A 14,351-nucleotide genomic window follows, 5' to 3' on the forward strand; every position below is an offset into this window, starting at 1 on the left:
ATAATGACACGAGAAAACACACACAGACACCACACAGAACACGACAGTATGGATTCCACGCCAGAGAGCAGCTCAGTTAAAGGGCGTGGGGGTGGAGGACACAGGAGGTGGAGGACAACTGGTCAGGGTCAGAAGGAGAGAGGATACACCTGTGAAAGTAAAGAGTCCCAGCAGAGCACATGAACCTTACCCTGGACCCTCAAACACCGACTCTCATGCCTCTGGACAGCAGCACTATGTCCCTCCCCACTTAAAGAGAGACAGTTAGAGGCACCTGCTGTGAGAAAGAGGATAGGTCATCGTTAGCGTCGGGAATTGCAACGACTGTAAAGAGAAGTCATCAGCACAACCTACACGCCCCCTCACTAGAGCCTCGCAACTCATTCTGTGGGAGACTGAAGTGAAGGTTTGATCCAAGCCCATTACACCTGGAGAGAGACAGTAAGAGCACAGCTACTCCCATTTTTTCCGCCCAATTGCATCCGGCCAATTACCCCACCCTTTCGAGCCGTCTCGGTCGCTGCTCCACCCCCTCTGCCAATCCGGGGAGGGTTGCAGACTACCACATGCCTCCTCCAATACATGTGGAGTCGCCAGCCACTTCTTTTCACCTGACAGTGAGGAGTTTCACCAGGGGGACGTAGCGCATGGGAGGATCACGCTATTCCCCCCAGTCCCCCTTCCCCCCGAACAGGCGCTCCGACCGACCAGAGGAGGCGCTAGTGCAGCGACCAGGACACATACCCACATCCGGCTTCCCACCTGCAGACACGGCCAATTGTGTCTGTAGGGACGTCCGACCAAGCCGGAGGCAACACGGGGATTTGATCCAGCGATCCCCGTGTTGGTAGGCAACGGAATAGACCGCTACGCTACCTGACGCCCCTGCATATCTACTTTGATGTGCCAGTTAACATAGTTTTGCTTGTTCATTGTCTTTTGTTGTATTTCAGAGAGGAGTCTTCCACAGCCACATAGGCAGCGATAAGGTATCATAGGAATAAGCCGCTATTCTTACGTTCACTTTTCCGGCTTTGTTTGTCAGCTCAAAACACCTTGGTGCCACTGAAAAATTTAAAAAATAAAATAAAATAAAGTATCGTTTGAAGCACACAAGCGACTCTCAACTCAAAGGGCTGTTACTTCTTTTACTTGTGGTCTTTGGGAGTTGGTAGTCACCTTCGGCCTCTTCCAGAGTGGCGCCCCCTGTGGAAGAGGGAGGGACTAGCAACGGCGCCTCCCAACATCTGGCTACATTCTGCAAGGACTAGCCAATGCACTGAAGACAAGAGACGCCACTGCTGACACCCTCTTGATCACACCAACACACACCTTTTTGTTTGTGTTTTAAAAAGCAGTTCAACCATCTAAAGACCGTCCATGTGTTAAACAGGACCACACAGACAGGGAAGCATGAAAACACAACGTGTGTGAAAACATAACATGTACCGAACTCACATTAATGCAAAAACAGACGGTAGAGCTCGTGATGGAGAATGCTGGTCAGGTTCACTGCCTTGACACAACACACTGTGATAGAGCCACACCTCAACATCCTGCTACGCTGTTAATAACGCACACATGGACAATCTCAACTCACACACTTTTTTGGAGAAGACGGGGGATTTTATACAGACTGCCTGAGGATCACAGATGTCCTATTAAACAATATACAAAAACCAGACATGTTAATACGACATTGGTACGCACCACTTAATGTGGATTTAGCGATGCAAACAGAGAGAGATGGATATTAGAGGACAGGGTAAAAAAACACATCCAACCAATACTAATGGAGGTCCACGGTTGTGGCTTTGGGCACTGTCAGAAAAACTCAAGCTTCTTACCAATATATCACCCAATTCACATGTATAATCTGGATTCATACAGAGGAGTAATTGTAAACTCTTCTTTTTGGGGTGTGGCTCTCATCACATTTAACTGAATTAATCATGTGGAGTTGACGTCTTGGACTGAGCTTAAGGTGTTGGTTATGAATCACTGCTGACTGCACACCACTGCCATGCACACTGTGACAGTTCAGGCTGCAGCCGGTGACTGCAGACAGGACCTATAGTCCACACAGCACAGCAGCCCAGGCCCGTGTGTCGCTGCAGGACACTACAATGGGACTTCTGGCATCTTAGCCCATGTCTAAATAAAAAGGAAGGTTTAGTAAAGTCAGCATGTAATGTGATGAAAGGCGTGACTAGAGGCAGCTGGCGGTTCTGCCAGTGCCAGCCCATCAGGACTTGATAGTCATAGTTAAATATTCTTACATAAGATTCCAGCATGATGAAAAAATGACAGAATTAACTTTTTATTTTGGGGGGTTCCCCCCCCTTTTTCTCCCCAATTTTACTTGACCAATTACCCCACTCTTCCGAGCCTTGCCAGTCGCTGCTCCACACCCTCTGCCGATCCGGGGAGGGCTGCAGACTACCACATGCCTCCTCTGATACATGTGGAGTCGCCAGCCGCTTCTTTTCACCTGACAGTGAGGAGTTTCACCAGGGGGACGTAGCGCATGGGAGGATCACGTTATTCCCCCCAGTTCCCTCTCCCTCCCGAACAGGCACCCTGACCGACTAGAGGAGGCGCTAGTGCAGCGACCAGGACACATACCCACATCCAGCTTTGCACCCGCAGACACGGCCAGTTGTGTCTCTAGGGTCACCCGATCAAGTAACTCGGGGATTTGAACTGGCGATCCCCATGTTGGTAGCCAACGGAATAGACCGCTACACTACCCGGACAACATGAATTAACAATATATTATTAATAAAGACTAAAGGTTTGTTGCCGGTCTCGCTGGAAATAATCTTATAAGTCCTGCAATGAAGATGCAAGCATGACAAAGGTCAACACTAAAGACACGGCCAGTAAATAAATAGTTTCTTACTACAAGTTACTACTGTATCACTATCTAGAGCCAAATGCTAGATATACTTAAAAACAGCCACATTGAGTTTTAAGAAATGTTTCTCTTCACAAAAATGTAGTTTAGGCTGTCAGCTTTAAAGATGAATATAAAAAGTTGTGCCAAATGTGTTGCTTTGTGTTGTTTTTGGAGTGGGAAGGATAGGTACTTACATCCACAATGAAGAAGTCAAGCCAACACCAGGCATTTGTGAAGTACTTGACGAAGCCATAGGCCACCCACTTCAGCAACATCTCAAGGATGAAGATATAGGTGAAGACCCGGTCAGCGTACTCCAAAATGATCCGAATGGTTTTCCGCTGCTCAATGTACACATCCTCGAAAGCCTACAGGAAAGCAGCAGAGCTTCAACCAGAAGGACACTCAGCACCTCTCATCATTCAATGTTCGTCAGCTTAAACATTGGAATTGTTTAGATTTTGTGTTGTCAGCTCAAAATAACAGTCAGTTTCATCTTCTGTTTCATGTGACAAAAATTTGACTAAGTGACTGGACAAGCTAATACTTACTTCCCACTAGAACGGCCAAGGGCACAATTTTGACTCTTTTGGATTTTGAAAGTTTAATAACTTTGTGTGTGTGTGTGTGTGTGTGTGGGGGGGGGGGGATGCAGACCAGCCGCTTCCTGAATGCTCCTAAAATTGCATATATTTGCATTTAAATGAGTTTTAGATCAATTGCACAAAAAAAGTTATGATAAGAGCTACCCAAAACGACCATGGGTGGTCAAAATGTCGCTGGTTTTTAAACTCTATATTCTGAGTTAAAGATAAATACCCAATTGAGTTTTTAATGCCTTGCATATGTTAGTATGTCTGTAAGGAAACGACTGACATCAAAATTAACATTTTAACAACTATACTGTTTCTAAATCATTTGAACTTCAGAGAGAAATGTCGAACTTGAATAGCAAAACTGGAAAAGTGAAACTATTGCCTGAAAAACAAAACGGAGAACACATACTGCTGATCTAACAAACGTAACAAGGCCTATAAAAAGTGAAATGTAATAAATATTAAAACGGTCCCAAACAACGACCGGAACTTAAAAACTACTAGAACGACCAAGTCGTATTGGATTTTCAAAGTTGAAAAACTTTGGGGGGGGGGATGCAGACCTGCCACTCCCTGAATGCTCCTAAAATTGCATATATTTGCATTAAAATTAGCTTTTAAATCAATTGCACAAAAAAGTTACAAGATCTACAGTACAATCGCCATGTTAAGGTCAGTTGTAAGCTAGCTAGCTGTTTCAGCGCGCTTCAAGGTTCCGCGCTGTCTATTGGCCGACGCAACAGCCAACCACGGCTGCAACAGCCAATCACGGCTACTTCCGTGCCTACACCCCGTTGGATCTAGCGTCGACCAACGACCGTGACCGGCCAAAAAGACCGCGCGTAATTTGCGCGTCGTCGTGCGCGTCATGTCACTACTCATGACGTATGTTGTCGCGTCATTTCCTTCCCAACGTTCAGCATCTTTTTTACGTTTCACGTTTTACAGGCCTTGTTACGTTTGTTAGATTAGCAGTGTGTGTTTTGTTGATTGATATTAAATATAATCCGAGTGAATTTTGTATTACTCTGTATGTAACCAATGTATGTAACCAGAACAGAGGGTGAAGAAGACACATTCATGTAGACCAATATATTACAGGTCTCCCACAAGAATGTGGGTAGGGGAGGGGGTTGCCCCCCCCCCGGGGCCTTGGGAGAGACACCGTGTCTGGTACGAGGAGGACCCCCTGCTAAAATCAGTAGGTTGAAACAGGATGAGCACTTCTTAAAGCTCAACCACCAAAAGGTTCTATTGATAGGATAATCAAGACCAGAGGTGTCGTAAAGGAGAAGCAGGGGGGTCTATATAACCCACCAGGACACACAAAGAAGTCAGACACACACGACGGATTGGCAGTGTGTCTCCAGATCTGTACTCAAATAAAATCATTTTAATCTCCTAAGACGTGTGGCTGTTTTCTTCACATCAACGGACCCGAGGACGAGGACCACGAAGGTGATTTCTCAACAGTTTTCCGTTTTGTTTTTCAGGCAATATTTCCACCATGTCTGTTTTTTGAAATTGCAAAATACAGGAAGCAACATAAGAGCCATGTACATACAACTTCAGACTGAAAACACAAATTCACAACCAACGTGACGCCGTTACAGATGCACCATGACTACCACCGACGCGCTGCAGCATTTACGAGCGCTGGACCGCGGCCATTTTGAATTGTTTGAAAAATAGTATTGTAAACTACTAATAAGACACGTTGCCGAGCGGTTAGTGATGTCGCCTTGTGGTGCAGTACATCTCGTTCGAATCCCGCACCGGGCAAGAAAATAACCGGTTACATTGGTGGCAGCGGTGGGATCCGGAAGTGTGCAAATCCTCAGAAGTCTCTTCGGAGCGCGGGAATAACAAAGCGCGAGGGCGCGCTTCCGGGGAGGGTGACGACTGTAAACTACTAATAAGACACGTTAGTCCCCAGCTAACGGGTCTGGCCCTTTAGCCGAGCGGTTAGTGATGTCGCCTTGCAGTGCAGTACACCCGCACCGGGCAAAATATAACCGGTTACAATGTTAACGTTGTTAAAATGTTAACGTTTGTGTCAGTTAGTTTCATAACAGACATACTAATATATGCAATGCATTTTGACCGCCCGTGGTGGTTTTAGGTAGGAGTGAAGTCCCGGTCGTTCTTGTGTTAAATGAGTAGACATATTGTAGCGAATTCATTCGCTACAATATATTTAGCTGGTGTAGCAATACAATGGAGTACATGAAGACTTTAAACGGGTTAAGCCTGTTGTCAGCAGGCGGGAAACAGTCCAACATCAACACTGGTCAGGTGAGCGAACTTAGCGCCTTACTGGACCAGGCCCTCTCATTCAAGACCTTGTTTAAGCAGTATATATCGTCACCTTCTTAAAATAATGGCCTAAGTCATATTTTCAAGTTTTTCAAAAAACAGAAGAAACTGAAACAAAATGTGTCAGTTTATGGCAGGGAAGGAGCCTGAGCCGGTACAAGAGGTGGAGCGGTACCAACTAGACATAGAATAAACTGAAACGGAAACAAAATTTGTCAGTTTATTCTGTTTTTTGAAAAACTTGAAAATACGACTTAGGCCATTATTTTAAGAAGGCGACGATATGCAAATATATCTTGATTATTTATTCCATGACTGTATAGCTTTCTATCCGCAGCTTTAGTCTAACTCCATCAGAGATCATTTGCACATTAAACCTCGAGTTTCCTAAATCTCCTGAATTTTAAAACCATCATTATACCATTTAAGGTTTTTTTTTAAACTTTGTTTCTCAATCATGCCTCTTACCTTTTATATACATCTATAACTCCCGTAAAATGATGTGCTTGCATGAACTGCTCTCAGCACCATTTCAGAGCACGCATGGTTTACACAGCTAAGCTGGCCATTTGAAGCAGGACGGTCTGTTTATGTCCAGTCAAATTAATTTCTTTTTCAGCCCAGCTATCTTTTATTGCGTGTACTCCTTCCCCAACACAAGTGTTCTGAATCACTATTTAGCTACAGGCCCCCAGAAAGCTGAAAAGCTTAGCTGGATTTCTCTGGTTGAAAGGTTGGTGCATTACAGCACTTTGCTGTCCATTAGCAACCCTCAAATCAGACCCAGTTGCAGAAGAAAAGCAGAAGAGATGATCCTGTATGTCGACAGTTCAGTCTTGGAACATGCGAGTAACTTCTTCATATTTTGAGTCTCAAATACCACAGAGAGAGAGAGAGAGAGAGAGTGAGTGAGTGAGTGAGTGAGTGAGTGTGTGTGTGTGTGTGTGTGTGTGTGTGTGTGTGCACGCGCGCATGTGTGTGTTCTTACCAGTGCACCACTGCTCAGCAGGATCATAAAAATGATAAGGGTCTCAAACCAGTTGTGTTCTACAATCAGGTAGCAGGTCTTCCTCAGAAACCACCAGTGCTTCCCCCAGCCATGAGTGATGGGCACATCACAGCACTTATATTTAGCCACACACTCTGAGAAACAAAGGAACAGCACAATACTGGTGGGACATGCTAGAGAGATGGCCACACGACACTCTCCATACAAAAGAGTAGGTTTCTATCAGAGCATAGTATACTAAGCTACATACAGTGCTGAAAATAACTCAGAACAGTTATGATCACCCAACAGTATCAAAGTCTACTACTACGACGGGAAGTAAACAAACTTTACCATCAGTCCAGCAGGCATCTGGGTCTAGGTACTCCTCGACTACCTCTACCACTGCCACCTCCTCCACATCAGGCTTTATGTCTATAGTGCTGCCCTCAGACGAGCTGGTGTCATCCAGCTGCAGTGGACAGAGAATCAGAAAGACCCATCAGGCGCTTAAAGCTTCACAGTGCCAACTTAGTTGTTACCTCGTCCCATTATGCCCCCAGTGGTCTGCATGCATGGTCCAGCCATGCAGCTAGAGCTGTATTCTTCCTGTAAGGGGCATATCCTTGAGCAGTTGTCATTAGAAACTGACCAGAGAGTAGTTAACCTTAAATGGTGATAGATTACACAGATTTGGAAGGCTACTGTTAAATATACATGAATATAAATTCTTCGTTGGTGAAAGGCACATTTCCTTCTGCTAATTGTAAATGGAATATTATACGAGAGCGCCATGCATATAACACTGCTTCAGTAAAAGGTAAACAAATATACAAATAAATAAATGGCTGGAAAGTTAATGGCTTTCACAGAATATACTGAATGCTGATTGTATTAACAATCAGCAAAAAAAGAAAAAGGCATTAGCCTTGAAATGAAAGAGAGAATTTGACCCCTCTTTTATTCTTGTATTGTAAATGTTATTGTGAAAAAAAGAAATTCTAGATGTAGATGTTAAAGCTAAAGCTAAAGCTGGTGATCTGCAGCAATAAATCTTGTCATGTCTGAACAATAAGTCAAGGTGAAGCAGGACAAGCTACCCAGACCCCTGCATGATGGCAGTTTGTATTGCAATATACACACATACAGACACAGACACACTAAGCTAATTCAATTCACCAGAGAATGATGCTGCACTTTGTAATCCTGAGTCGTCAGCAAAGGGCCGCATTCTCGCTCTCTCTCTCTCTCTCTCTCTCTCGCTCTTTCATTCTCTTCCCCTTGGTATACCAGTCGGCCAAACAGATCCCTGCCTCGCTGATTGGCTGACAGTGGTTCTGTCTGTGTCCAATCCCCACAGCTTTACCCTGTGACAAGCTGCGCTGCAGGGGAGACTGGTGTGTGGTTGGTCGCGAGCGCCCAGCCAGCTGAGGATCCGTTGCAGGTAATGCCCTGACGCCGCTGCCTTTCCTCCCTTCCTTTCCTCTGCAAACCAGGTCAAGGTGACCCGCACACACTCTGGATCTAGTGAGTCCTGCACCTCGCACAACTGCACAGCATCAGACAGTGAGCAGTATGATGATCTATCTGTCTGTGTCTTCACGTCTGTCTGTGTGTCCCTAGCCGTCTACAGACTCAGTGGGAAGGTGTAGGGTTACGGCTCTCGTGTCTAAATGAATGTGCCAAAACGTCAGGTCAGTTGACTGTCTGCTGGAACCTCTAGTGATGCAGTTTGGGGCAATTCTGCCAAATGGATGAAAAGACGTAACACATGCACACACACAGACATGCAAAACTGTAAACACATGCATGTGTGCAAACACACTAACGCACACACACACACACACATATATGTCCAACCAAACACACCTGTACCCAGAGACACAAAAGTAACCTGGATTCATATGTGAGATCTTTTCTTTTTGTTTGATTTTTTTTCTTTTTTTTTTTTTTTTGCCCCCTTTTCTCCCTCCCAAATTGTACTTGGCCAATTACCCCACTCTTCTGAGCCATCCCGGTCGCTGCTCCACCCCCTCTGCCGACCCAGGGAGGGCTGCAGACTACCACATGCCTCCTCCGATACATGTGGAGTCACCAGCCGCTTCTTTTCACCTGACAGTGAGGAGTTTCGCCAGGGGGACCTAGCGCATGGGAGGATCACGCTATTCCCCCCAGTCCCCCCCCCCAAACAGGCGCCCCGACCGACCAGAGGAGGTGCTAGTGCAGCGACCAAGAAACATACCCACATCCGGCTTCCCACCTGCAGACACGGCCAATTGTGTCTGTAGGGATACCTGACTAAGCCGGAGGTAACACGGGGATTCGAACCGCCGATCCCTGTGTTGGTAGCATAGGCGTTTCTAGTCCATTTTTGGGGGTGCTGCAGCACCCCTAAATTGAACCCCAGCACCCCTAAAATTGAAGAGACTTTTTATTTTTTTATTTTTGCTGTATGTCCATGTTTAATAAGCTGAAGAAATGTCAAAACCATATCCAGTATATGGTTTAATCGTAATATTTTAACAACAAAAATACAGCACCCCCCCATGCTTCGAAAATGGTTTGATCCACCCCCCCAAATTTATCTTGCCTGGCCGGCCAGCACTCTGGGTGCTCAGCACCCCTAAAGCTCTGATCCTAGAATCGCCCCTGGTTGGTAGGCAACGGAATAGACCGCCACGCTACCCAGACGCCCAATATGTGAGATCTTTTAACACGACTGAATCATTTCCTTGCCTTTATCTCACTATAGTATCACTGGCCCTATTGAAACCTGCAGATGTTTGTTCTTGGCACTGTGAAAGCATCTTCGAAAGAAGACCTGACATGACGACCTGACAGCTTATCGGTACTGAGATGTTGTAGTCACTGCAACTCTACTTTTGATAGACAGTGTTACTTTCAAGTGGTATCGCTTCACTGGTGTAAATATCCACAAAACAAGGACCATAGTAAAAACCTGACAAAATATATTTTGTTCTAGATAAAAGTAATCAAAAGACCCTGAAGTAAACACAACCCACAATATCTCGCTCTAATGCAGTGTTTTCAGGCTTCCCAACCATTTCTCAATATCGATGATTAAGATAACTCATCTAGGCGATGATCTTCTCAAACAAACTCATCTGACATCAGCAAGGTCTAACTCCTCCCACACATCCTCAGTACTCACATCTTTACTGTTCTCCACATCGGACTCACTGCTGAAGTCCTCAGTGTTGAGGTTCTCAAAGTCCGACTCCCCAACAGCAATGGGCACACAGACGGTAAGGTTGGGATTGTGGATGAAGGACATGTAGTCCTCGTCAATCATGTACTTCCCCACACTGCTTCCAATACCACTGGTGGTGCCGTTGCCATTTTTGGCGTAGTCCAGTTCCCGGTTGATGTCCACGCCAGTGTGGTTGGCGATACAGTTAAGCTTCTTGTCGTACATGTCATCCAGTGGCTTCTGCTCATCCTCTATAGGCTGCTTGTCAAAAAAAAAGCAATATCAAACAAAGATTTTGATGAGCCAACAATGCCAAAATTTGAACTGCAGTAGTTTGCTGCTAGACTAGATAACAGACGTTAAGTTACCCTCTACAGACAGTTTTTCGTTATGTACCTTCTTCAGCACTGTGGCAACAAAGACCCGCATGTGAATCTTGAACCAGGCGATGCCTGTCTTTATGCGAGCAACTGCAAGCTGGAGATTGTTGGGCTCGCCGTCATCATCAGTGGCCGCAAGGTTATCTGCACTGAACGAGCTCAGCAGTAAGGCCAAGAACAGGTTCAGCACCTGGACAAATGAAAGCACACACGGACTAGAAACCCATGCACTCACAACAGAGAGGTGTTTTTCTGGGCAAGTGTACCATTAGGGCAACGACTTCTGAAAAACGTATTGTTATTGGTGTATCTGATATCGCCATGTTTGGTGTTGTTCCTACGACATCATAATTCATGTTGCTCCAGGACCATCGAACCAATCACATTGTTGTGCTGTAGTGCCGTCGTAAATCGGGGAGAAAGATGGTTGTGGGTTAGCTAACAGGTAATTTTAGGGTAATAAAGTGTTAGACTTTAACTAAGCTGGTGATCAGCTAACAGCATGAGGGGCTCGTGTCACCAATGCCGTTTTTCTAGACATAGCAAAAAACCATGCATAACCTACTTATTTCCCTGCAGTATTCAAAGATGCTCATAAATCATGAGCACTTAACAGTTCTGTCCTTTGGACATAATTTGCTTGTAAAAGCTAACACTTAGGGGTGGCACAGTGGCACAGTGGTTAGCGCAGTTGCCTCACAGCAAGAAGGTCCTGGGTTCGAGCCCCGGGGTAGTCCAGCCTTGGGGGTCGTCCCGGGTCGTCCTCTGTGTGGAGTTTGCATGTTCTCCCCGTGTCTGCGTGGGTTTTCCCCGGGTGCTCTGGTTTCCTCCCACAGTCCAAAGACATGTAGGTCAGGTGAATCGGCCGTACTAAATTGTCCCTAGGTGTGTGTGTGGTGTCTGTGTGTGTCCGCCCTGTAATGGATTGGTGGCCTGTCCAGGGTGTCTCCCCCCCTGCTGCCCAATGACTGCTGGGATAGGCTCCAGCATCACCGTGACCCTGAGCAGGATAAGCGGTTTAGATAATGGATGGATGGATGGAATGGTAAGTGTTAGGTTGAGTTGAGTTTGGGGCTAGTTAGGTTAGCTTTGGTATTTTTCTGCCCCCCCCCCCAAGTCACAAAGGCACTACATTACAGCAACGTGATCGGTCCGTTGCAAGGACGGTCCTGGAGAAACATTAATGATGTTGTTGTGGGAACAACACCAATGCAGCCACATCAGATTGTGCATTATTATTAGCCGTTAACTCTGAACAACTAATAACACCCATTGGTTATTCTCATATTATAATCGATGCCCTTTTTGTTTCGCCTTACCACCAGGTTTCCAATGACCATGACCATCATGAAGACAATGAGGCACATCGACTGCCCTGCCACTTCCATGCAGTCCCACATGGTTTCAATCCACTCTCCGCACAGCACTCGAAACACGATCAAGAAGGAGTGGAAGAAGTCGTTCATGTGCCAGCGGGGCAGCTCACAGTCCCGGTTGATCTTGCACACGCAGTCCTTGTAGCTCTTGCCAAACAGCTGCATGCCCACCACGGCGAAGATGAAGACAATGATGGCCAGCACCAGGGTCAGATTACCCAGAGCTCCCACTGAGTTACCGATGATCTTGATCAACATGTTTAGGGTGGGCCAGGACTTAGCCAGCTTGAACACTCTCAGCTAAAAGAAAAGAGGATGGATTATCATATCAGCAAAAACACCAGGAACGTTATCTCAATGTGGTCATTTGTGCCTACTCATCTCATTTTTACATCACATTAAAAATAAATGCACAGAAAGAATAGTATTGACAGTCTGCTTCTGAATGTCAATTGCTGCCGTGCTGCCACAGGGCACGGACACTAAAGCAGCTAAAAGAGCTGTTTAATCAACTATGCAAAGGATTTCCAAGATACAAGTCAGTTGTTGAATATTTGATGATGATTTAGTGGTTATGAGAAGCTCTTATGGTCACATCTTAGCTTGTTTTGAGTGAATATCAATTTTATTCCACATTTAGACGTTGTGGTAATATAACATCTAAATCTGCATTAGTTACCAACAAGCAAAACCATGACCGCCTTATTGTGGTTAAAGGTAGAGGACTCGGCATGTCAGCTGTCTGCAGTAGCATGTGTGTTGTTTCTGCTGATCTCAGCGAACTGGGAGTCTCCTACAGCAAAGCTGAAGCGGCACAGCCATTAGCATTGCTGTGTCTAAAACCAACCAAGCCAGACTTGTAGACGCCATCCAATGGCTGATTTCCCTTTTTTCCATGGCCTAACCCCCCCCCCCCGTTTTTCTCCCCAACTGCACCTGGCCAACTACCCCACTCTTCCAGGCCGTCCCGGTCACTGCTCCACCTCCTCTGCCGATCTGGGGAGGGCTGCAGACTACCACATGTCTCCTCCGAGACATGTGGTAGTCGTTTTTCACCTGACAGTGAGGAATTTCACCAGGGGGACGTAATGCGTGGGAGGATCACGCTATTCCCCCCAGCTCCCCCTGACCCCCAAACAGTCGTCCCGACCGACCAGAGGAAGCGCCAGTGCAGCGACCAGGACACATACCCACATCTGGCTTCCCATCTGCAGACACAGCCAATTGTGTCTGCAGGACGCCCAATCAAACCGGAGGTAACACGGGGATTTGATCCCGCGACCTCTGTGTTGATAGGCAACGGAATAGACCACTACACTACCCGGACGCCATTCAGAACATTTATTACTCATTTTTTTACTGGTTGGGGTCTTTATTCAGAATCAGAATCATGTTTATTGGCCATGTAGGTTTGCACATACATGGAATGTGACTCCGGTTTAAGGGCAGAAAGGAATCTCCACCATATTCTGTATGGAAAAGCACACAGCCAAATACTTTACCACTGATTTTAACAAAATTTTTCACACGATGAAAGGATGACATCACACAATTCTGCAATGCTGCATGATACAAACCATCCCAGAAATGTAACACAGCTACCTTATTTATTAGTGACTGTGACCAAACAGTGCCTTTGGATTGTTTTTATTCTTTTGAACCAGTTGAATGGACTGGTTGACCACAACACATTCCTTTCTTTTGACATCATAATATCCTCCATCTAAATGGCTCCTCAATCAACTGGCTTCTTGTTGAAAATTCTGCAAATATGGTCCATTGAGAAGTCAGTTGGTTGACAACAGAAAGCCCTTCTCTCATGGAATCCAAGTCCACTGGTTCCACTTACCAGTCGGAATGACCTGAGCACAGACAGGCCTTCCACATCCGCCAGGCCCAGCTCAACTAAACTCAGGGTCACAATGAACCCATCAAAGCAGTTCCAGCCCTCCTGGAACCCTCCTGGAAGTAGTAGTAAGGATCCATGGCAATCAGTTTGGCAAACATCTCGCCAGCGAAGATGCCCGTGAAGACCTGTGGGGTCACAGAGAATGTCAAATAACTCAGTTCAATAAATATACTGTTTTTCTTAAATAACTTTTTGTCCAGTCACAATACCAAAGGGGAGATTTTGTTCATTAAATTTATTGACAATTTTTTTGGGGGGGATTTTTCCCCCTTTTTCTCCCCAATTGTACTTGGTCCATCACCCTGCTCTCTGAGCCGTCCTGGTCGCTGCTTCACCCCTTCTGCCAATCCGGGAGGGCTGCAGACTACCATATGCCTCCTTTGATACATGTGGAGTCGCCAGCCGTTTATTTTCACTCGACAGTGAGGAGTTTCACCAGGGGGCGTAGCGTGTGGTAGGATCTCGCTATTTCCCCCAGTTTCCCCTCCCCCCTGAACAGGCGCCCCGACCAACCAGAGGAGGCGCTAGTGCAGCGAACACGACACATACCCACATCTGGCTTCCCACCCGCAGACACAGCCAATTGTGTCTGTAGGGACGCCCTACCAAGCCGGAGGTAACACGGTGATTCGAACCACAGATCCCAGTATTGGTAGGCAACAGAATGCCTCGATTG

The 14,351-nt window shown here is 46.1% G+C and overlaps 1 protein-coding gene across 1 annotated transcript in view; it reads right to left on the reverse strand.

Annotated features, from left to right (window-relative positions):
* Positions 1 to 14,351, reverse strand: part of scn8ab (sodium channel, voltage gated, type VIII, alpha subunit b) — a 134,161-nt gene that overhangs the window by 9,064 nt on the left and 110,746 nt on the right. Inside the window, 8 exon segments of the mRNA XM_056273585.1 lie at positions 3,094 to 3,267; positions 6,800 to 6,954; positions 7,154 to 7,271; positions 9,972 to 10,271; positions 10,407 to 10,580; positions 11,710 to 12,066; positions 13,616 to 13,723; positions 13,726 to 13,800. Coding sequence (XP_056129560.1) covers positions 3,094 to 3,267; positions 6,800 to 6,954; positions 7,154 to 7,271; positions 9,972 to 10,271; positions 10,407 to 10,580; positions 11,710 to 12,066; positions 13,616 to 13,723; positions 13,726 to 13,800 — 1,461 coding nt within the window.

Source organism: Lampris incognitus, chromosome 2 (genome assembly GCF_029633865.1).
Source record: "Lampris incognitus isolate fLamInc1 chromosome 2, fLamInc1.hap2, whole genome shotgun sequence".
Classification (NCBI taxonomy): Eukaryota; Metazoa; Chordata; class Actinopteri; order Lampriformes; family Lampridae; genus Lampris; species Lampris incognitus.